Below are 24,712 nucleotides of genomic sequence, written 5' to 3'. Positions count from 1 at the left end.
CTGGATGTAAGAGCCCCAAACATCTTCCAACATGTGTACAAAGCAAGGTCATGAAAACATGGATGGCCAAGTTTGGTGTAGAAGAACTCGTGTTCTGCACAGTGCCCTGACCTCATCTCAATGGAACACCTTTGTGATGAATTGTAATGCATTCTGCACCCCAGACCTCCTCACCCAACATCAGTACCTGACCTCACTAATTCTCTATAGGCTGGCTGAATAGCGGAAAGTCTTCCCAGAAGAGTGGAGGTTATTAGAACAGCAAACAAGGAAAAAATGTGCAATGAAGGACAAATGAGTGTTCTGGTCAGAGTTCTGGACATATTATGATGTCTCTGGCTTACACTGAGATAAGTAACATATTTGGTTGAATTTGATTCCTCCCAATATAAAGGGCTTGGAAGAAAGACTAAGCTGAGGCTATAGCTGACACATGACAGTGCAGACACAAGCTAGTCATCTCTGCAGAACCTAAAATCCAGTGGGTGGACCAAGTCCTGATCCAAGAATTTTAACCCTAACCCATGCGAAGCTACAACACAGAAGAACAAACTTATCTAACTTGAAACCTGGACCATTTAGTCTATCCAAGTGGGAGGAGCTGGATTAGGACAAGCTCCCCCCTAGACCATTGATTCTGCATTGAGAGGTACATGGCAGTTACAGAAGCTGGATAAGTATCATTACATCCATAACTAGAAAATGGTCAGAGCTGAGACATAAGCTGAAAAGTGAGAGAACACTTTTTTTGTCTAGTTTTGCACAACAAGCTAAACACTGAACCTGGTGGGAGTTGAGGAGGCTATGATAATATATGTGTTGTGAAAATGCCAGAAACCGTGTCATCAGTGCCAATATGAGCAGTCTCTTCTTTTTTCTTTTTTTTTTCTTTTTGTAGATGCAATGTTGTTACAGTGTCATTTATCCAAAATGCTTCCATGGAAACCTCTTTTCAACATAAGTACATATGTACATGTTGAAGATGTACTCCATGTAGTCAAGTGTGGAGGAGAGGAGATCTTTTATCAGGAAATTGAGCTTCTTAATGAAGCGTAGACATACCAGACACAATCAGATTAATACAGGGATTCTTACACATTTCAAATTCCTTGCTGGATTTATCATTTCTTTTGTTATTTACAAGGTAGAACCAGACTTACTGTAGATATGCAGAGAAAACACAGAAAAACACTGGTCCGAATATTCGAATTTTGTTCATTTTGAAGTTCAAAATGCGAGACGACTTCTTTTTTGCACTCATAATGAATTTGGTACCGGCTGTTGGTGACCCCTTAAAAGTACAGACATATATAATGACAAAATACATTTAGTTGCACTATTTATTAATTGCTATACCTTAACACATTACTATGTGTTCTTATTTGAATTTATTCCTATTCATTGTCTGGCCTCTCTTAATTTTGTTTATTTATTGTCATACTTGTTTGGGTATCACAAATTCAAGGGTTATGATTTAAAACCCATTGGTGACAAGACAAGCCCTTTTTATTGCAGAATTGATATCTTGTCTTGCTTCACATTCTGACACATTCGCCGCAAATTACTGTATTTGTGTTGCTATTAGTTTGTCTGGCTCTTTCGTGTATCATTTTAATATTTTACTGTTTATCATTTGTAAGCTGTTATTTATTTTGCTAATTTATTCATTGAACAGCACTTTTGGCAATGCAGAATTTAAATGTGCTTTTAAACAAATCCGTGTGCATCGTTCACATACTGCATCCCACTGTTTATGTGGGTAATCCAACACACCCTGTCCATGGACCAAATGAATGTAAAATCTACACTCATCTCAGGTACACAAACTATAAAAGTGAAAGCAAATGTAGCCCTGGCCTAAGACCAAAACTGAAGGCGAGTTAAATTGTACCATTCTTGATTAAGCCAGCTTCATTATTCGGCTCTTGATATATTTGGACTCGGTCTTGAAGCATATATCTATCTCGAGTCACATGCTCAGCTTACTATACGTGTTGACATATGATTATGTGGTATATAAGGAATGCTGTATGTTAGTGGAAAATAATATGAATAATCAGTTTATAGTTAAGCTACAGTAACATTTTCGGGGATTCAGCAAACAAGTTCCTGTAGTTTGTCACTTATTTTGTCACGTTAATCTATTACCAAAAAAATACATGTCTTTTCATGTTACTAAGAAACTATCAAAGTGCACTGAAGTGAACAAAAGTTTAATAGCATTACGAGCTGGAATGGGGTGCTCTAGTGATGACCGGTTTGTACGCTCTGTATGGCTGAAGTGCTATACGATCTCTCTTCTGCACCGCTTCATAACAAGGGTTTGACCTCGGGCCGTGCATGTGAGATCCAAGTGCTAGGAGCTCACAGTGAATTATTGATATCTGAACAGTCAGGGCTTCAGGGCTGCCAGCTGGCGAATCACATGCAGGCTTATTGCCCACCTTCCTCATTTCTCATTGGTGCAGTTGGTTCGATACGACTGTTCTGTCACTAAGGAGACATCATCTTTTCTGTGTGCTGTCTTTTATAGGCAATTTTGGTCTGCATTTAAAAGCATGCACCGGGAAAAACAGCATGTGTAGCAAATGGCTTTGATCTGCAGTTATGGGTTTTGTTGTTGTTGTTGTTCTTCTTCTTGCAGTCTACCCCTGTTTTCTGGTTTGCTGCATTGCTCTCTTTTGTTCTGTTATTTTTTCTACACCTCTCATACACTGTCAAGGAAGTGTATTGGCAGCGTGGGCTACAATATCGAGAGCTCCCTCTGTTGTCTGACAGCAGAATTGCCGTCGTGTTTGTTTTCTTTAAGTTCTTTATTGATTGGTCCGTTTAATAGTAAGGATTCACCTCTTCCATGTTTCAGTACACTTTTCACTGCAACCTCTTCCAGCTCATTTAACCTCCAAAAAATCCAACTTCTTCTTCTCACACCAGGTGACTGAAAGCTGTTGTTTCATATAAAGAGTGAAAGTATCAGTTCTCTTTAACTAGAAAACTGAATGCCTGAGAAATCTTAGTCAGTGTGAAGCTACCACATATATACATGTCTGAATATATAAATACAATGAAATGAGAAAAAAGCTGACATTAAATGAGATTAATATCATGATTGACTGACTGACATTTTATACCAGTATCATATTTTTAATAGACAACTTTTAAGCAACCTTTTAAATAACTTTTCCTGACATTTTTTTAACAATAATTTTTTTTTTACATTTACAGCATTTGAAAGACTATCACTCACTCACTCACTCACTCATTTTCTACCGCTTATCCGAACTAAGTCGGGTCACGAGGAGCCTGTGCCTGTCTCAGGCGTCATTGGGCATCAAGGCAGGATACACCCTGGACGGGGAGTGCCAACCTATCGCAGGACACACACACACTCTCATTCACTCACGCGATAACACACTACGGACAATTTTCCAGAGATGCCAATCAACCTACCATGCATGTCTTTGGACCGGGGGAGGAAACCGGAGTACCCGGAGGAAACCCCCGAGGCACGGGGAGAGCATGCAAACTCCACACACACACAAGGCGGAGGCGGGAATCGAACCCCCAACCCTGGAAGTGTGAGGCGAACGTACTAACCACTAAGCCACCGTGCCCCTATGTAGAAACCACAGATTATTTATTTTTTAAGGTATAATACAAATCATAACTTCTCTGGAACACTAAGTTATAGCAATAAGTTAGCTTGTCATGTTTAAAGAAGTAGAAGTGTACATATGATCCCAAAGCATCATGCACACAGTGAAGTATGGAGTTAATGGTCCTGGGACATTACACATCATCAAAAGAATCATTATTCAAAAGATGTACTGCAACATACAGTATTAGAGGAGAGTTTAATCTACTTAAAAATAAGATTCAGCAGTCAGTGCTGGTGCATAAGTACATTACGAGAACATTACAGTCTTTGTTTTTGTTGAGTACACAGTTAGTGTGCATTTAAAGGCTTGTTGAAGAAATGAACTGATATCGATCTTGTGCTAGAAGACAGAAATGGACTCAGGTGTTTGAACAGTTAGAGGAAGAATCACTCATCATCTGGGCACCGCTACAAAGGAAAGCCTTCACGCTCGTCTGCCTGTTGATTTCTTAAATCTGATTAGACAGGAGCTCTGACTGCAGTGTTTACATATGTGCACTTATTTCTATTACACAGGGACTAGTACGGTGAATGCTGCATATAGAGATTCATCTCGTTATGGAATGTTGATTTTTTTCTGTATGGAGACGTTTATTTAGGAGTTTTTTTGGATGTCTCCAGTGTTTTGTTGTATTCAAAAGTTGCACTTTTCTTTAAGCTTTATGACCTGATGGAAATTGTATCGCTTTTATTATGATGACATGCTGTAAATTTTAATTTTAAAAACAAAAGAAGTCGAGCGAGCGACTTAACTGACAGCTGATATATGTGAGTAATAATATTCCTATTATACCAATCATCTGGAAAGTGCAAGAAAATCAGTTATTAGGTGGATTGGGTTTCTCTCCTGAAAGATTCTGCATTGATAAAGAAGTTTTCACTTTAACAGTATTATGGGTTTTTTTTTATGTACATTCTTTGCTTTTGTCATAATGAAAGAAAGTGGTCTGATGTTTTATAAGTTGTTTAAAGAATTATAATGAAGGCTTTTCAAATCCGCAAGATTCATGATGATTTTTAAACTCAACATTCAATTCCCATTTGAATATTTAGGTACTGGTTTTAGAAAAAGCATTGAAGTGGTTTCTACATTGTCCAGTTTTAGGCTCTGGTTTTGCCTTAAATGGTCATCTACAGTACAGGAAGTGCAAGCCAGAGAAGGAGAACAGCTCATATGCTAAAAGTACCCTGACTGCTGGGATTTCCCTTATTTGTCACCACATTGTGCGCATGCACTGCTGCCCCTCAGGAATGACCGTCACTCAAGCATCTATCAGGAATGACTTTGGTGTGCAAGTGGTTTATCTGTGACCCCTTATCATGCTTATTATGGAACCAAATTTACAGTATAGTCATGTGGCTGCATAAACCTGAAACGGCCGATAAAAGCATTTGATATGATCAGTTTGTCCCAGCATTTGTCCCAGTTTCTAAATTCTATGAACTCTTTAAACAGCCTTTAAACTGTACACTTGTTATTAACATAACTGACCCTTCTGTCTCTAAATTCAACCATATTTGGCTTGGAATCTTCTGCTACCTGCGATGAATCATTCATTGTTTTTGTGTGTGTGTGTGTGTGTGTGTGTGTGTGTGTGTGTGTGTGTGTGTGTGTGTGTGTGTGTGTGTGTGTGTGTGTGTGTTCTCACATCTTGACAAAACCAGGAAGTTGAAGTTTTCCCACTGCTATGAGAGCAATGGTCACAAATCACTGAACAACATATGAGCCAAGAAAACACACACACTTATAGACTTATAACAAAATAAATGACTAAGAGTTGGAGACCCCACCACCAGCCCGCTATCGGAAGGAAGCATACACTAATTCTGAATCTGGCACAACTCTACAACACACACACCTACACACATTTCACATGCCCCAGTTATATGGTCAGGTTAAGTTAGTTAGTAGCTAGTTAGTATTTGTTCAGTGAATTCACTGAGGGTGTAAAAACAAAGCAACACACAAAGGGAATAAAATTCAACCTCAATTCCAAGATAAATCTACTGCACTAATTTCGGGATCTGGGGAAGCGCTTTACTGGAAGAGTAAAACTGTAACTTAAGAATAATGCAGACTAAAAGCAGTGAGACGTAAAAAACATTCTCAAAATACAATATGAGCCTTAAATAAACCACAAGTGTGTATTCTGTTTATGTCAAGCCTTCGTACTAGCCCAACAGCAGCAGCACTTCTTGTCTGCCAAGACCAAACCTACTTAAACGTCCTTCCTCTCAATAAACGCTCATTAAATCGTCATGACTAAAATGTGCTTACAGTATATGGTATAAGTGAATGAAAACCTTTTCATAAGATCTATTTAAATGCTGTTGTATCAGAAGTGCAAACCTGTGGTAAATGTTTTCACCTGAATACAACCATCAGCGATAACATTCAAACCAGTGACAGGAGAAATTAATCATATTGATTATCTTGTTACTGTGGTACCTGTCAGGGGGTGGGATATGTTATGTGAACAGTCAGTCCTTGTAGTCGACATGTTGGTGAATCTGTAAGGATCTGAGCAACAAGGGCTAATTAGTGTTGGCTAGATGACGTCTCCAAAACTGAATTGTTCACAAATGGTTTGAGGAACATGGTGTTGACTTGGTATTGTGGGATGTGCTGGACGAATAAGTCCGAACCATGGAGGCCGCACCTCACAAATTACAGGACTTAAAGGATCTGCTGCTAACCTCTTGGCTCCAGATGCCACCGTACGCCTCCACAGGTCTTGTAAAATCTATGCCTCAAGGGGTCTGAGCTGTTTTGGTGGCACAATTTAGGTCTACACAATATTAGACCACTGACTTTAATGTTCTGACTGATTGGTGTACAGTCATATGTTCATATATTCTATGTTTCCTGAAACCAACTTATTAACTTGTGGGGTTCTTATTTGGCATTGTGTCAATACAAATTCTTATTATTCTAGCTCAGTAATCTCTCTCTCTCTCTCTCTCTCTCTCTCTCTCTCTCTTTTCAACTGATATAAGCAGGTCTCTACAATTTTAATACATTTCCCTTCATCTCACAGTGCATGAAATGACTTAGTATGCTTAGTACATCTGTAGCACTGGTCATCAAGGATATCACAAAAAAAGTGTACTATGATCTGTAGATCTTTGATCTTAATATTTAGTCATATCATCCAAGCTTTATTAAAAAAATAGATGTTAAAATGATTTAAGGTCTAAGAAGAAGGTCAAGAAAGATTGGATTGGAGGAGAGAGAGAGAGAGAAGTGGCTTGAGGTTGGATTGGATTCTGTCAACAATTCTGAAATATTTGAGGGCTCATATCAGGAATGATGAGGTATGGACAGAATGTTCTCAGGTTCTGGTCTGGTTGTGTTAAGAAGCACGAAATCTGGGTTCTGCGTCACTCCTTCCCTCTGTAAAAATAAAAAAAATCCAGCCTGTCGGGACAAGCAGGTTGTTATTCATTATTCAATGTAAAGTCCTTTTTTGTGTGTGTTCTATTGTTTTCTGGTTTGTTTCCTTTTTCTAACTGACTTGAACTGAAAAGAAAAAAATTAGTAGTCCTATTATCAAACATCTCAAACTCAGATTAAAATGAATATTTTATTTGTCACATACACAATTATGATATGTAATGAAATGCTTTTACATCTGTCTGTGTATACAGATTCAAAAAGTATTAAAAAATAAAATAAAATAAGAATAATAAGGAAATAGATGCAATCTACTGTACAGTAAAGTGAAAGAATGTACAAGGTAAACTAATAGACAAAATATGGAGGGAAATTATTCATCCTAATTACTAATCAATATACAATTCAATTATTAACCAATAATCTGTTATGATTTATATTTAGAGTGTATATGAAGTGGTTTTTCTGCATCGCATTCCCCAGCTTTGGAACATCTGGATTAGATGTATTTGACTGTATTACGCAGTATTGTTGTGTGATGTTGCCCACAGAACAACACTTTCATTGGTTGTGTAGCATTTATTAGGCTTCATATATATCTGAGTGTTATTTGAAGCTGTTGATTAGGTCTGTTAAAGTGAAGCTGAAATTTGACTAACGCTGCTGGGTGGTACTGGTCAGGTCAGGCTCAGGTTTGGATGAATCCTGTCCGGCTGTATCCACGTTAAGATTTAATCCCAGTGCAATGTTCTCAAATTGCAGTCAGGATGTATTCAGGATCCCTGGACAGATTAAAGCTGTAGAAGAGAGGGAGGTTTTCACTTTTGTTTTTGCGCGTCAAGGCCGTGGAATCTGAACTGGCTGACTTTTCCCAGCAGCTGCTGCTCCGCTCTGATCCAAAGATTACACAACACTGAGAAACACATGGCCAGTACATTTCTCCTGAACTGCGTCGGGACGGAAGAACCACAAACTCGCCATTCACTTCCTCGCTTTTTCCTTGTAAATCACCTTCAAAATATTAACACTGTATGATTCTCTCTCTCTCTCTCTCTCTCTCTCTCTCTCTCTCTCTCTCAGGCTCTGGATGGAAGTGTGTACGAACACGTGAAGGATTATCTGATGTCTTTTTGCCGGACAGAGTTGGAAGCATTCCAGGCCGTTCACAACACTTTCCAATTTCTGCTGGACAAGTCCAGTCGAGTGAGTCTCTCTCTCTCTCTCTCTATCTCTCTCTCTCTCTCTCACACACACACACACACACACACACACACATTCATGCTTACGTGCACACACACACACATACACACCACCTCTTATTTCAGAATCAGAACTCAATCTGTCTCTGTGTTTTCTTATTCTGTGCTCCTTTAAAAAAAAGCTGTGTGTTGCCAGAGTCCCATTAACTGATCTCCTATGAAGCAATTCCATTTGCTGCACACTCACACACACACACACACACACACACACACACACACACACCGTGTGCATAAATCCACAGGACCTCTCCTCTGCACTCAGAAATATATCTGCAGGCTAACCTGCTGTCCCTAGGGCTCCTTATATTACATCCTGTAGCTGTGTGTGTGTGTGTGTGTGTGTGTGTGTGTGTGTGTGTGTGTGTGTGTGTGTGTGTGTGTGTGTGTGTGTGTGTGTGTGTGTGTTCACCAATTGCAAGTACTCTAAAGGTATCTATGTATGGACTATAGTGAATTTCATCTTGTTAGTGCATGATTCTTTATTAAATAAGAATCACATTTATGTTGACGTAGACAGTTTTTTTTTTTGTTTTTTTTTTAAAGGAACAGTAAAATATATTTGCCCTCGGGTCCCACAGACACTTGCAATTGGTTAGCAGCACTGTTATTGACAGGAGAGAGGATACCATCCCTCCCACCCTGAAAGCACTACCAGTTACATCTTGACTCATTGCTTTATCATCACTGGGATTCAAACACCTGACACTGGTAGAGGGGTTTTTGTCCAGAGACGCACCAAAGTATGCACACAGCAAAATATGGGCGATTCAGTACAATGCTGAATTTTATATACACGCCAAATCTCCCTCCAGAACGTTTTATTTTAGCCGCATTTTAGAGGAATGCTAGCTGCAACACCCAATGATAAACATTGTTACTATGGCAACCAGTACTGCCAACACCTCCTGGCGACTTCATATGAACGTAGCATTACATCTGTTTACTTCATTTAGATTCCTAATTGCCTCCCATTAGCTATGGCATCGTAGAGCCTACATAGTGAATTATATTCCCTAAAGAATTTTTTTTTGCCTTTTTTTTAATCCATAAATATCTATTTTTTTTTATTCATAATTAGTTCATATGAATGGGGGGCACGGTGGCTTAATGGGTAGCACGTTCACCTCTCACCTCCAGGGTTGGGGGTTCGATTCCAGCCTCCGCCTTGTGTGTGTGGAGTTTGCATATTCTCCCCGTGCCTCGGGGGTTTCCTCCGGGTACTCCGGTTTCCTCCCCCGGTCCAAAGACATGCATGGTAGGTTGATTGGCATCTCTGGAAAATTGTCCGGAGTGTGTGAGTGAATGAGAGTGTGTGTGTGTGTGTGCCCTGTGATGGGTTGGCACTCCGTCCAGGGTGTATCCTGCCTCGATGCCCAAAGACACCTGAGATAGGCACAGGCTCCCCGTGACCCGAGAAGTTCGGATAAGTGGTAGAAAATGGGATGAGATGAGTTCATATGAATTGAATATAAATTGTAAGACTTGCTCTGATAGACATGCATACACACACACACACACTAACTAATTGTATGTCTCTGATCCAGGTCGGGCAGGACTTCAATCAGCAGCTGTTTCTTCAGGAGAACCCCGTTTTCCACAAAGCACAGGACTTTCAGTTCCAACCATGTGACAGTGACACAGTGAGAGACACACACACACACGCACACAAACATTAAATACTGTACCATATGATGTAGAGTAGACAAGCTTGTTTTCATATTTGTAAAATGCCAGCTCTGGCTCTTGGAATTTTTCTCTCCGGCTGTTGTCCCTTTTCTTTGATGGACAGCGTTGAGTAATTGCTGACAAATAAGTTGCAGTGATTCATTGAAGTTGTAAAAAAAAAAAAAAGACAAAGACATTAATTCATTCATTTATCTGTAAGAACGTCCTTATCCTGGACAGGGTTGTGGTTGATCTAGAGCCCATCTCGGTAGAACTGGATGTACACACACACACACACACACACACACACACACACACACACTTCACACAAACCTTTAGAACTGGGGCAATTTAGCATCAACTACCAGCATGTTTTTTAGATATGAGAGAATACCAGACAACAGAGAAAACCCCTGCAGGCCTGGTGAGAACATCCAGAACCCAACAAAGAAAGTGTAGGCTCAATCTTGGATCCCGTGAGCGAGTAACAAAGAAAGAAGACATGATGCGTACAGAAAATGAAAACCTGCAATTTTTGTTATTTTCTGAAAATAGACACAACTTTGCACCGCATCTTATTTTGGCTTTATCTCTTTGTCACCCATGAGTATCACACCTATAAACCTCAGCATCGTGTCGCACCTTGGGCAGAAAAAAATCTCTCTCTCTCTCTCTCTCTCTCTCTCTCTCTCTCTCTCTCTCTCTCTCTCTCTCTTTCCCTCTCTTACACTCAGACACACACACATGCACTCCGTCAGCCGTCTCATCCTCACTCTCTATATTTACCCAAAGCAGCAGACACCTCCGGATGTGTCGGAAACACTCGCGTGACTGAACATTGACAGCTCTGATTAAAACCTCTCTCTCTCTCTCTCTCTCTCTCTCTCTCTCTCTCTCTCTCTCTCTCTCTCTCTCTCTCTCTCTCTCTGCATCTGCATCTTTGTTTATTCTTCCTAAGAATAAACTCATCCACATGGTGTTAATGTTGATGTTTTGTCCTTTCTCACGTTTTCATTATTCTCTCCATTTTATTTTCCTAAGCCTCACATCCTAGGCACCTCTCTATTACAGTTCGCAGTCTGTCTATTTCCCTTTTTTCTTTTTTGTTGCTTTTCTTTTCAGTTATTTTCTTTTTCTCCCTGTCGCACTAATTCTCACTAATTCTTCCACTCACTATTTTTCAATTGAGTTCCTCCTTCTCTCTCTCTCTCTCTCTCTCTCTCTCTCTCTCTCTCTCTCTCTCTCTCTCTCTCTCTCTCTTTCTCTCTCTCTCTTTCTCTCTCGTTTATTTTTCTCTCACTGATCCTTCTTTTGAAAATTCCCAAATTCCTATTTCAATTTTTCTCTCACCAGCTACTGAATGTCTTAATCTAAGTATTTCTCAGGTATTCCCCTCTCATTCTATTCTCACTCATTTTCCCTTTTCTGTTTCACTGTTTCAATTTCTGACACAATTGCTTTTGTATTTAATTTCATTTTCTGTCTATATATCTTACTCATGCTCTCTCTTATTCTCACTTTCTTTTCTTGTACTTCTCACTTTTTCCGTTTTTCATCGCTATCTCTCTCTCTCTCTCTCTCTCTCTCTCTCTCAATTAATTTCTCTTCTTCAGTCTTTTATTCTACCGCTAATTAAGTCTTCCTCTTTATAGTTCTTTCTGTCTGTTTTGCGATTCATCCCTCAATCTCTCGAACACCCTTTCATTTTCTCTTGCTCTCTGGCTCTCACCCTCTGCAACGCTGTCAGCTTTTTAACTCTGACATTTAAATCTTTTCTTATTCTTACTTCTTTTTCCCCTTTGCTATAAGGGTGGTACATTTGTTGTAGGACTGTTTTCTGCTCATAGAATTTAACTGTACTAAATTTTAGTCTGATAATTTAATACTTTTTAACATTGACTTCTTGTCACTAACCTCTCTTTTCCTCCTTTCTGCTCCTATCTTTGTTTCCCTATGCTGCCTGTGTGTTTATGCATTTGTGTGTGTGTGTGTGTGTGTGTGTGTGTGTGTGTGTGTGTGTGTGTGTGTGCGCACGCGTGCGGACTCCTGGCTCAGACTATGAGCTCCGTGCAGCAGTTGGTGGACATTGAGCCATCGGCAGTCAGTGTGATGAGAATGACCTTGGCCCAGGTAGAGCGACACACCGCTAACAAACCCATCATTCTTCAGTGCACGTAGTCTATACTGCAAGAAATGCACTCGTATGTATTGCATGTCATAGATTTAAAAAAAAGTGCAGTATGCCAATGTAAGAATTGCTTGTTTAATGCTTGATAACACCCACATAAATGTGCAAGCTTCTTGCTCTATCAATGAACGCACCTTTAAAGGAACAAATTAGCAACAAACCTTCTCTAGATTTGTGTCTTTACTTTAGTGATCATATGATTTGTAAAGGTTTTACTCTAAAGAGTCAAATACAACGTGGAGTCTATGCAAATAGATTGAATTAGGACTTGCAGTGTGATTTACAACAGCGTGAAAGTCCAGTCGAGCAACGGTGATGAAAACCTGGACCTACATCGGCAGATTTTAATAATAATAGAGAACTTTATCAAATCAAATCAAAGTTTATTTATAGAGCACCTTTTTAAAACAGCAGGTGTTCTCCAAAGTGCTGTACAAACAATATAAAATAAACAATAGAACTACAAAGCATAAAATAATAATAATAATAAATAAAATAAACTAAATAACTAAATAAAAGTAATAAAAACGCAGTAAATACAATAATAATTAGTAACACACACTAAAAAGAACTCCTAACAGGTAAGTCTCATACTGCGTTGTATGCTGCACCATACAAATATGTTTTTAAATGTGATTTAAAAACAGCAAGTGAAGGAGCCTGCCTAATGTACAAAGGCAAATTATTCCAGAGTTTGGGGGCCACTACTGCAAAGGCACGGTCGCCTCTGCTCTTTAATCTTGCGTTGGGGGATACTAAAAGCAGTTGCCCAGCAGACCTAAGTGCTCCGGATGGAGCATATGGCTTTAATAGGTCTGAAAGATACTTAGGACCAATCTTATTTAATGATTTAAAAACTAAAAGTAAAATCTTGAAATCAATTCTAAAATGAAGGGAAGCCAATATAGGTGTAATGTGTTCTCGTTTGCATGTTTTCAGCAGGATTATCAAGATTATGCCTTAGTATCTCCAAACGAGCTCCTAAAATAATCACCTTATTATTTCATCAGTAATGTTAGCATAATTGTAGATATTTATCACACATTTACAGCTCTGTGAAAGGTGTTTATTTACATACTGTATAACTAGTCAGAAACAAGTCATATACTGTTGTTTTGCATTCATATCATACATACATTCATACTTTGACGTTTTTCTGACACTTTTCAAAGTCTGTAACTTGCGATAAACCGGAAACGCTCTGAGAAATGTGTGACTCGGTTTAGTTTCATCGTGACTCCTCAAGGAGTCTCTTTAAAATCTGAACAAATTTAGGACACAGAAAGCTCAGTTACGTATATATCATGATGTAATCCACACAATTATTCTTTGTAAATCACCCTCAGCATGCTTTCTTTTTCCACACACTCTCAAACCCATTAAATATTTTAGCAATCATTTGCTCAGTGGCGCTGCTCTTTCATCTTTTCTGTGAAAAGCTGGCGATCGTGTACCCCACTGATGTCACAGGGGGACGTTTGTTATTGCTAGCACAATTACAATGATGTTCAATGTCATAGTAATGAGAACTCCAACATAGTAGTGGTGGAGAGTTCAATCAATGGACATTCGGAATGGAAAGTTCCGGAATTTGTTGCACTTAACGATCTGACAGCGGATGACAGCGTGTTGGCCGTCACTGGCCGTGGAGATGCTGGAAGCCGATCTGTTTGAGCAGGTGAGGACGTGAGAGAGCTGGATATACAAAATAGTTAAAATACTGCTGCAGCACTCGCTTTATATTAAAATGAAACAAGGTATAAATCCCACTACAAGACAAACATCAGGTAGCTGAATGGTATTGTGGCATCATGTCGGAATCCGTTAACCAGAGTGGAAGCCAAACAAAATTTCAACCTTTTTAAAGTTTTTGTTTTTTAAAAAATATAAAGAACAATAAAGATTAATATGTCATAGATGTAAGCAGTGACAGACTTGAACTGTTTTGAACTGTAAGGCTTTTTTCAGACAGGAACTTTTTATTTCACAGCAATAATACGGCATGTAAACTGTTTAAATTTAAGTGATTCATTTATTCAAGTGAACACTTCAAGGTTAGGAAGAATTGATAGATTCACAGCTCATTAAATAGCCACTTTCATCATTTAAGGATTTGGAATTGGATGGGTTTTAGTTTCATCTGCGTTTGTCCTGTTTCACTGACAAGCAGAAATCAGTTTTTACAAAAATACTTAGTTTGTATTCAGCATTGTATACACAGTCGCACAATACGACCTGGTGATCTTCTAGTGACAGTTTTGGAAGACTCCTGCTACAACAGAAATCTTGTTACATATAGTTCTATGCAAAGGTTTTTGCCACCCTAATTTTTATACACATTTTATTTTAATTGATCATTTTAAATAACTAAATAATAGTTTCCCAAACAACTTTTCACACAAAACTTTCAGAAAATGTTTCTAAACTTTCGGAAAATATTATTACACAGTAGACCACTTATCACATGGTATATAAGTGCAGTCAAAAAGTTTAAGGAAATAGAAGCGACTGTGATGAAGGCTCCAGAAGAACTGTGGCAGTTTCCTCAAGATGCTTAGAAAAACTGGCCAGCTGATTTCATTATAAACTGCACAGTGTATCTGAATCTACTGGTGTATATTTAAAGGTAAAGGCTTTTAAAACCCGGTAATGTATTTGTTTAATTCACTACAGTGTGGTGCTCTATATAGTAAATTATTTTATGTAGAAAATGGTTAATTTAGTGATTTCTGAAGGCAGAATATATTTACTGCATTTTATTTACATGTGCAAAAAACCTCTGTAAAGTACTAAAGTGTATATAACACCAACACTGTTACTGTCAGGTTTTGGCCATGTTTTTGAACAGCAATTAAACCAAGAATCTTTGTGGAATTTCATCTCAGATCATAATGAAATCCTAAAGCGTCTGAGAGTTTTATTAACCCTACAAAAAAGAGCTACACTGAAAGGAAATCTCGACAATATCGTGAATTTAGTGAAATCTATATATTATTCTTTCTTATTATAAGATAACACAATACCTATTATCAAACCTTTGATAATTAAAATGGATTCATTCACCTATTTCTAGACATATTGTATTCGTTTTATATCTTGAAGTGAGCAAAAATCTGCCACTAGAACAAGAAAATGTAAATAAAATAAAATATACATATGTTTCCAAATAGCTCTAATATCTTCGATTTGGTTTGGATTTTTTAATAGGAAATACTAGACCATTTTGAGTACATTCAAGACATTTTAACTTGAGAAGATGTCAATTCCTGCAGGCTGATATTATCTACTATATAAATGTATGTTCAAGTGTTTAATTAGAGTGATAATGATTGTAGCCTTTTATAATCGCGTTAGCCCGAGATTATAAGACGTTTCTTAATTGAACCTTAATTTAAGTCTGTCTGTAAATGCACGAAGAATCACCAGAAGTTGTTCTTTTTTAACTGTGGTTTTAATCACAGACACACATTAAGGAAAACACAACAGAATTTTAAAAAAAAAAAAAAACACATTTTCAGTGTGTTGGTCTTCAGATGTCTTTAACACAATTTGATGTAGTCAGCGCTTTTTGCTTCCTGTGTCCAATGACTAATGTTGGGTTCTCTGCTGCTGTTAAATTGTCCAATGCAGTTTGCATTGATCCTCATCGAGACAAAGACATTCAATATCATATCGTTATAATACACGCTCATATACACACCTTAACAGGAAGTCTTGTTGAAGCAGAGCCTTGCTTACATGTGTGTCTTATCATTCGTGCATTTATGATCTCTGAGTGTGAGGTTTCTGATGATCGGCACTTAAATCAGTATTCTAGGCAGCCGTTATATTTTTCTTAGGCTACAGTTTGATCTTGACTCTTGATCGGTCATTAAAGATATGATGTGTATGGGGCCAGTTTTAGCCCTTTTTTCCAGTACACTGGCTTTCCATTATGACAACTGAATTGCAAGGGACTTATCAGACATTTTCAATCAGTGTAAACAAATGTTTTATAGTAGACTTGCGGCAATAAAATTAAGTCAGGACTCTGTTGGCGTTTAGTGTGAGACATGTGTTTTACCCTCTGTTGATAACCGTAATTTCAAATTTTAGCTACTTATAAACAAGCATTTGTGGCATCATTTGTGGAAGCTAGAAACTTTTTGTGACGGTGTGGGGGGAAAAAAAGGCAGTTTGCCTAAAAATTTTAAGACTGTGCTTTTCACATGTCTTGGTGAAGCTACAGTATGAGCAAGAGTGAAATGAAACCGACGTAATCTGGAGATGAGTTTGTAATCCCATCATGAAATGTTGATGATAATTCCTGCAGGTGACCTTTATCTCAGACAGAAACTTAAGTAGCTAAATGCTATCAAGTGAGAAATTATTTTCTTCATTTTCATTTTACATGTTCAAACATTCATTCAGATTTGGATGCATGAGAAATAGAGAAACATTATTATTTTATATAGAGTGTAGTTTTCATGTACCAAATAGTGTTCAGTACTGTGTTAACTGGCAAGACTTTGGTGCATACAGACGCCAGACTTCCAAAACAATGCTATTTGCTTATCTTTCTTATCTTAATGCCGATGTGTTTTAGTTGCCAGTATTGCAGCTCTGAACATCTGAGCCACTATTACTGCCAATATTGTTTTGCTACATTTACACAGACATACATACATATTCTTACCTTTACTGTACCCATTCATAATTATTTCTTATATAGCAACTAGTAAGAAAGTTTTAGAGGTTTTATTCTGTGCTATTCTAGTCTATTCTCTATCGTAATTTAGTCCCACCAGGATTCTACGATTTTGTAATATTAGAGATTATTGCAAAATCAAGCGATATTCTCTGATATTCAGAGGAGCTTACAATTTTTTTTAATTACTTTGCATTTTCCTTCATTTTGGGCCAAGATACAGTACGTTGTGTAACGTCATCACAAAACAGCAAAATTCAGCGACGTCCCTCTTTCATTCACTTTTTGGCTTCAGCAATCACAAAAAACTCCTGTATTCCTGGATTGACCGATTTCTTTCCCAAGCTAAAACACATAAAAAAAAACCTCATTCAATCTAAAAAAAAAAAACAAAAACAAATAAAATTATGAACAAAATGTTCAATTAAAACAGGTTTGTTTTAACACCACTCAGTAATTACTTTTAAGCAGAGCACCGGTCTTGACATCAGTTTCAGTTCAAACTTTAATGTTTGCAACTGCTTAAATAATTAATAGCACACTTTTTGCTGGCATTTATTTCCTGGTTCTTGGAAATAACTGTATCTAAATTCAGGCTAGCAAGTAGACTGGGTAGATGGGAAATGGTGGGTAGTATCTGGCATTTAAAGCTTTACAACCGGCAGCTAACATTAGTGGTTTTAAAGGATTCCCAGACATCACAGATATTCATGTGAACTTAATGACAGTCTGTCTCTCTGCATGTCTGTCTTTTCATTCCTGCATGTTCCTGGGGATGAATTGTTGGTCTTGGTGGTTCGGTGAGGAAAGGGAATTTAAATAATGTGTAGGATCCCCTTATGGAGCTAGCATGACCTTTAGGTTGGACAAGTTCATGTTTGCTAACTGATGTCTGTCACCTTGGTAACCGGTGTACATGCTTTTCTTTGTGTGTGTGTGTGTGTGTGTGTGTGTGTGTGTGTGTGTGTGTGTGTGTATCACAGAGCCGGCAACTGGAGTCGGAGACTGGCACCACGGAGGAGCACAGCCTCAACAAAGAGGCCAGGAAATGGGCGACACGTGTAGCCCGAGAGCACAAAAATATCATTCACTATAAACGGGTGAGACACACATGCGCACACACATTCATATAATTCATATAACTACAGAGCAGTCATATAAGGTTTTTAATCTTTGTGTGTAATTGCATTATATGAATACACACTTTATAGTGCATATTATGAGCCAGATAAAAGCACTCATATTGGTAGGTGATGTACTGTATCACACACAAATAAGAGATAACACACAGATGTTAGCACTATACGTTAGTCACTGGCTGAAAAGCCGATTGCTTGTTGCTCTTACTTCTGATGACAACCGAATGACAATCAATCAGCAGATTAATGCTCGTTTAATGCATGAGACGTAAACGGTGTCTACCTTTAAAAAGCAATCCACATGATTGCATTTTACTGTGCAATTTTGTTTAAGATGGAAAATCAAGACGGCGTGATGCATTGAAAAACCAAACATTTTTGCATTTCTAAATTTATTCTAGAAAAAAAAACATTCAGCAGGTAATTGATTTAATTTGTTAATGGAATTATTTTGTGCCTCGAGTGAATGTAATTCCCTGTTGCATTGCATTTCACTTTGATCAATGGGTTGCAGCAGAGCCACATTGAAATGCAGTTATTGTCCAAATAGCAGGTATTTGCAATAGGAGGGTATGCTCTTAATCCATAAGAAGAGAAGGGCCAGCAACTGGCATTATCTAGGAGACATTATTATCCATATAAAGGGGAAAACACTTTATAGATTCTTATTGCACATTGTTAATAGTAGCTTTGATTCTATACTAGTGTCAGAGCCCAGTACTGGTCACACTGTTATGGAAAGGCATTGGGTCATGGTTAGACGCTGCGTTATATAATTATAGTTCCACTTGGGGAAAGGTCTCCCAATAAAAAGTTTCCATTTCAAGCAGCTCATTTGTAAAGATAATCCCTTGGTTGGTGGAGGATGCATATTGAGCATCAGCGATGGGTTTGTAATTGCAGGCACTAGAGGAGTGCGAGAGACAGGGAACTCCTCCTACAGAACAGAGCCGCAACGACCTCGAGTTCAAAATAGAGGAGGCCAGAGAGCACATTCGTAAAGCTGAGGTAAGGATCAGGGGTGTATGTGTGTGGGGGTGTTTTCTTGAACTCAGGAATTTTGTAGATGTATAAAAAACAAAATTTAAATAGAATGGAAAAGTGCTCGTCTCTGATCGTTGTAGCTCCCTTTTTTTCAGTTTTTCTCATTTTAGCAAGCTTGCTTTTGAATGTGACTAGCTACATAATGTAAGATATTCACTGATATTTATAATGAATGTCACTCAACAAAATCTGAGCACAGACATTCCAGTTCCAGTGAGCTCTGAGCAGGTAGTTGGGTGTTTATCTAGATATGTACATTATATGCCACACTGCACTAGTAGTTTAGCCAAGGTTGTCAAACCAGGACTGTACAGTAGAGCAAAATTGTCGTCATCGCAAATGGTATCTGAACAATACAGAAATTAGTTTCATTATAATAATATTTCAGAAATGTTTACATTATAATTTGGATTCGAGTGTGATATCGGTGATCGGAATGTGTACTTTGAAATACAACTTTTAAACTACTCGACTGGAGTCTACAAATAATGTGGGAAAGTTGCTAGAATTCTAAAAACAAGCTTAGAGAGAACTACCCAGCTGAATACTGTTTAATGTTGTATCACTGTCTGTAATATACTTACAATATTTATGTTCTCAAGACATTTTGCTGCGGTTAAAGGGCACATTCTAATGGAGAGCCCTTCATGAAGCACCATGAAATGAACTGCTTTAATGTTTCTCTTTATTCAGCTAAAATAAGTTCTCTCTGCCTGATCCTCCATTAGTCTCCGATGAATATTTAATTGCCCCATTAAGAACTAATGGATAACCATTGGTGAGGAGAGGAATTAAAGAAGAATGAAAGAGTGCGAATATTAAGCTTTTGCTCTTTTTTTGGTGGCCGGTCATAAACACAGGATGTAATCGGCATTTGTCAGTCAAGAACAGACAGGAAGTGTACTTAGAATTAATTTTTAAAGAGTGACGCTTCTTTTTATTTTTAAAGAGTGACGGCAGACTTTTGTGTGCCTTTAATTCTAAATGTCACTGTGGACGAAAACTTCTGGAAGGATGCAGGTGATGGTTGTTTGCAGGGTTATTGAATGCTCATGCTTCTGTAACACTTCCTCTGTGTGTGTGTGCGTGTGTGTGTGTGTGTGTGTGTGTGTGTGTGTGTGTGTGTGTGTGTGTGTGTGTGTGTGTGTGTGTGTGCGTGTGTGTGTGTGTGTGTGCGTGTGTGTGTGTTTATGTTATACGCTTGTTTGTAAACTGACGTTCATTCTATTTCTCCATGTACAAGACTGTGAAGCTAAAAGCAGAGGCTCGACTGGACCTGCTCAGGCAGGTCGGCGTTTCCGTGGATACGTGGCTAAAGAGCGCCATGAACCAAGTAATGGAGGAGCTGGAGAACGAGCGCTGGGCATCACTGCCCACCCTCACTACCCATGATCCCACACTTTCAGTAAGCTTTTAGTAAACATTTTATCTAATTAATTATACTGTATTCCCAAAATACAGAAACTTCTCTTCATAGCCCCCTGTCACTGCAATCTGCCATCCCATAATAACTATGTTGGTGATTCTTTAGGCTCAAGATCCAACACTACCCTGTCTCAATACAGTCGGTGTTGAAAATAGCATTCGAACACAAATGTAGTGCCGCAAATAAACCATCAACACATCTCCCTATGATCAGTGTAATGTGGATGTGTTCTAAATCTTATTCTATTCACTACATGAGACTTCACAAACATCTCACCATCATAAGGGATACAATAGGGATGTGTTTTGAATCACAGAATATTCACTACATTGGCCACACAAATTGCATTACAGTGGCCTCAGCATAATCAATCTACTGTGAATGTGTCCCAAAGCACACACTACAGGTCACACAAACGCCTCCAAAAATGTGTTTTTCTAAAAATCATCACTCTGCTGTGTCCCAAACGGCATATTTTATTTGATAAATAAGCCACATAAACAGCATTACAGAGTTACATAAGCTTCACCATGAAGAACCTAGCTTATTGTGGAAGTGTCCTAAACCACACACACTCATTATTATGGCAGTGTTTGCAATTTTTGGACTAAAACCATGGATAAAATGAAGCACAGTCTTGAAATAGTTCTGCACTGTGCCATTTAAACACAATATCCCCTATAAAGTTATCCACAGTGGATTGATAATGGTGAGATGTAAAGGTGTTTGTGTCTAAATAATGATTAGGGTGTGATATTTGGAGCATGTCCACAGTGGACTGATGATGGTCCTGGACTTGACAGGGATTTGTATAGGCAGCCTATACAGTGACTAGGGTTTGATATGGAACATGACACCGCAGTAAGGTTGCTTACAAGGACATATCTGATCAAACACTGGTCACACAAACACACATGTGAGTCTAAGATAGATCAGCACTAACCTCTCTCTCTGTCTCTCTCTCACACACACACACACACACACACACACACCCTGTGATCGTGCATTTGCTGATGCTCAGGTGACACCAGCTTTCATACAGAGAGGCCGGCTTTACTTTCCACTCTCCAGTGCAATAATCATTCATCATGCTTTAATGGCAGCCCTGAGCTGAAAGATCGTTGAGGATTGATACCCAGGTGATGAGAAAAGAATGCCACTCTTCAGACACAACAGTCTGAATGATGAACGCTGGCTTCATGATGCTTATGAGCCTTATTTAAGTGTGAAAAAGTCAGTGTTTCCCCACACACTGCTGCCATCTGCTGATTACTTTATAATCACAGTGATCCGATGCCACATATCATTTCAACCAGTTGTTCACTTTATGTCCTGGGGCACACAAACTCACACTCTTTGTACCTACAGTATTGTAAATACAATAATAGACACCAACTAATGGAAAATAAAGAACAACTTAGTGGCACCGAGACTCAAAATCATGGAAAAGTGGCTGACATGAAGTTTTACTCACCACTATCACCCTTAGCTTGATAACTACTAAAGCAGATTGATTGTCGGCTTTAAGACAATCTGTTTAAATGCAACAATTCTGTCCTTTTTTTTTTTTTTTTTTACAGTCAGGAAAGTAATCATGAGGTCAGATTTTTAGAAGTGTGTTCATCTCTTGTCTTGGATCCTGAGCTCTTTTTCTGAACTGTCCTTCCAATTCAATTAGTATTCATCTCACATCAGCTTGCACCACGTAGGAGAGAGAGAGAGAGAGAGAGAGAGAGAGAGAGAGAGAGAGAGAGAGAGAATCAATATAGCAGGGCGAATAAGGGCAAGAGAGGCAAAGGCAGACAAGAGCACTTGAGGACTTATAGTAAAGGTGAAAAAGGGACTCAAATGCCAGACACAATAAACGAGTTTGAAATAAATGTCATGGAAGAACAAATTATTTGTGGGTCAGAAATGCTGGAAAAACAAGAAATCAAGAAAGAAGCAATGAACTTGAATGAGAGCGTTATCAAGGACAGATAACAATGAATAAATAAGTAAAGTGGAAAGCAAAAAGGGTCAGAATTTTCTCATTCAACAGCTGCTGTTGCTGTGAGCAAACAGTGAGGCAGATCATAAATAAAGTACTTTGTTTGTCTGGAAATATTATAATATTTGTCTAGTTGAAGCCAGTTCTAAATTGACTAAAACTAAGAAAAGTGGGACGGAAAAAAATGGAAAAATACTTTTCTTTTTTTTCCTATGAATCTTTTAAGTGGATGCAAGACAGACATTTTAAAAAGTTCTGGATTCTGAATACACACATTTACACTGGTTGAGCCTGGTTCCTCTCAAGGTTTCTTCTTCTTCCATGAAAGGGTGTTTTTCCTTGTCACAGTCGTATCAGACACCTCAGGGTTGCTAATTAGGTATAATTCTGGTATTATATTAGGTATGTTCTGTAAAGTTCTGTTTTGAGAAAATGTCTATTGTTAAAGGCGCTATACAATCAGAATTGAATTGAATTTAGTTCCACAGAGTATTTATTGCTTCTAGTGGTCAACGATAGAAACTGCAGCGTTAGCTAATAGATGACCACTGTGGGAGCAATCGCAGTTGACCAAACAGTTAGTGGGTTGCCAGATTGATTCTACAGCCTCCATGATCTTGTATAATTGCAAATAATCGGAATAAAATTTTCTGCAAGCAATCTGTAGGTGCAAAAAAAATCTATTTTCCAATGCTCAAATCTCTGAACTAGTTTCTGGTATTTGATGTAGTTGTGCTGGAAATTTTGCTGAAAAATGGATTTTATACTGAATTAACACTGCTTAATATTAAGTCTTCTGGGTGTGCCTTGAGGGGAAACACACCTGAACAAAGTTGATCTTGATCTGCTCCTAACAATTCAATGTGCTCATAACTCATTCAATACATAGCAGCCTGTAGTGTAGGTCAAGCGTGAAACTTGATTTATGCCTCAAGTTAATTTAGTTGGAGGCTATGTACATAGATTATAATGGGACATGACAACATTATTAACAATGATCACAAGCCTCTTGTGACCTTTTGAGAGGTTGGAAGTCAGGTTATAGTTTGGTGAAGATAAGACCAAGATGATGTATAGTGCTAAAAAGCTTTTTTGTTGTTTTTGAGCAAATATGATAATGTTAATATGTTCAGTCATATTTCACTGTCCGTATTTTAATTTTGAAGTGTAACTAATAATAACAAACTATAAATATTGATATATATTTTCTTTCAAATGAGATTTATTTTCATCTTAATTATTTGCTGACAAATAATACATTTGTTTAATAGATTTCCTTATAGAAATAACTCCATAAAAGGCAGCTTTTACTGACCAGCGCTGCCTTTAAATCAACTCTTTGCATATTCATTCATTCACAATCCAGGTGGCTGTGGTATGTAAATGCTGTAAAAGACTAGAAGATTCCTGACACTGCCTAGTGTCTTACAGAAACACATTGTTCTCTAAAATCTTCTACTATTCCATGTCAATATTAGAGTATTTACTTAATGTTATTCTAGCACACATTCCCAGGGACTGTTTGTTTCACCTGTCATGTCTCACTTCAGATCAGTTTTCCCAAAATTTCCCTTTCTTTTTCAAGCAGATCTCTGTTTTTATGTTGCAGCTCTCCTATAGAAACGTGACAAAACCTGTCCCATTGCTGTTAATCCTTCTGACTTATTTTAAATCGTACCTGAAAGTTCCGATCAGTGGGGGTAGGGGCGGGGTCATGGTCACCAGATCTGCTGTAGTCCAATAGCATGGCCAGTCAGGTGGGTGGGAAATGGACTGAAAACCAGCGTCCCAATGACGCATAAAGACGTGGCCTTATTCTGTCAGACTTTTTTCCACTAAGCTGACCTTCTGAGAGCAGGTGTGCAGACAGCATTTAAACATCTCAGGACAGTCAGGATTTGGTTAGAAGGTTTCCTAAATGTTTGGCTGATGTGTTTTTGTAGACCACGGTGGACTTGGACCGAGACGAAGGAGAGGAACTGGAGGAGAACATGGAGCAATTTGATGATAGCAGCTCTAGTCCCTCAGGAACACTGAGGAACTATCCACTCACCTGTAAAGTTCTTTACTCTTACAAGGTAACACACACAAACACACACGTGCTTATTTGTTCTGGGTGTTGAACCAGTGTGGTTTTAAACACGCCCTTTTCTGCCGTCCTGTCTGTTTCAGTCTTGGCTTATGTCTAGTTATAGTTGTAAGAGTCATTACAAAACCATATTGTCATTGTCATCTGACAAACTTTCTCTTTCATAACTGAAA

At 38.3% G+C, this 24,712-nt stretch overlaps 1 protein-coding gene across 4 annotated transcripts in view; it reads left to right on the top strand.

Annotated features, from left to right (window-relative positions):
* The window catches only part of LOC113642901 (F-BAR and double SH3 domains protein 2), a 91,095-nt gene that overhangs the window by 58,665 nt on the left and 7,718 nt on the right, over nt 1–24,712 (top strand). For 2 of the 4 annotated variants that reach the window (XM_027146727.2, XM_027146813.2), the window contains exons 9-15: nt 8,133–8,255; nt 9,856–9,951; nt 12,032–12,106; nt 17,835–17,951; nt 18,894–18,998; nt 20,278–20,439; nt 24,394–24,528. In XM_027146727.2, coding sequence (XP_027002528.1) covers nt 8,133–8,255; nt 9,856–9,951; nt 12,032–12,106; nt 17,835–17,951; nt 18,894–18,998; nt 20,278–20,439; nt 24,394–24,528 — 813 coding nt within the window. The remainder of the gene's footprint in view (nt 1–8,132; nt 8,256–9,855; nt 9,952–12,031; nt 12,107–17,834; nt 17,952–18,893; nt 18,999–20,277; nt 20,440–24,393; nt 24,529–24,712) is intronic. The other 2 variants (XM_027146906.2, XM_027146989.2) reach the window with 1 other exon arrangement.

The sequence above is a fragment of the Tachysurus fulvidraco genome, chromosome 13 (assembly GCF_022655615.1).
Source record: "Tachysurus fulvidraco isolate hzauxx_2018 chromosome 13, HZAU_PFXX_2.0, whole genome shotgun sequence".
NCBI lineage: Eukaryota > Metazoa > Chordata > Actinopteri > Siluriformes > Bagridae > Tachysurus > Tachysurus fulvidraco.
The sequence above is the reverse complement of the archived record's forward strand: the minus strand, read 5'-3'. Positions and strand labels throughout refer to the sequence as shown.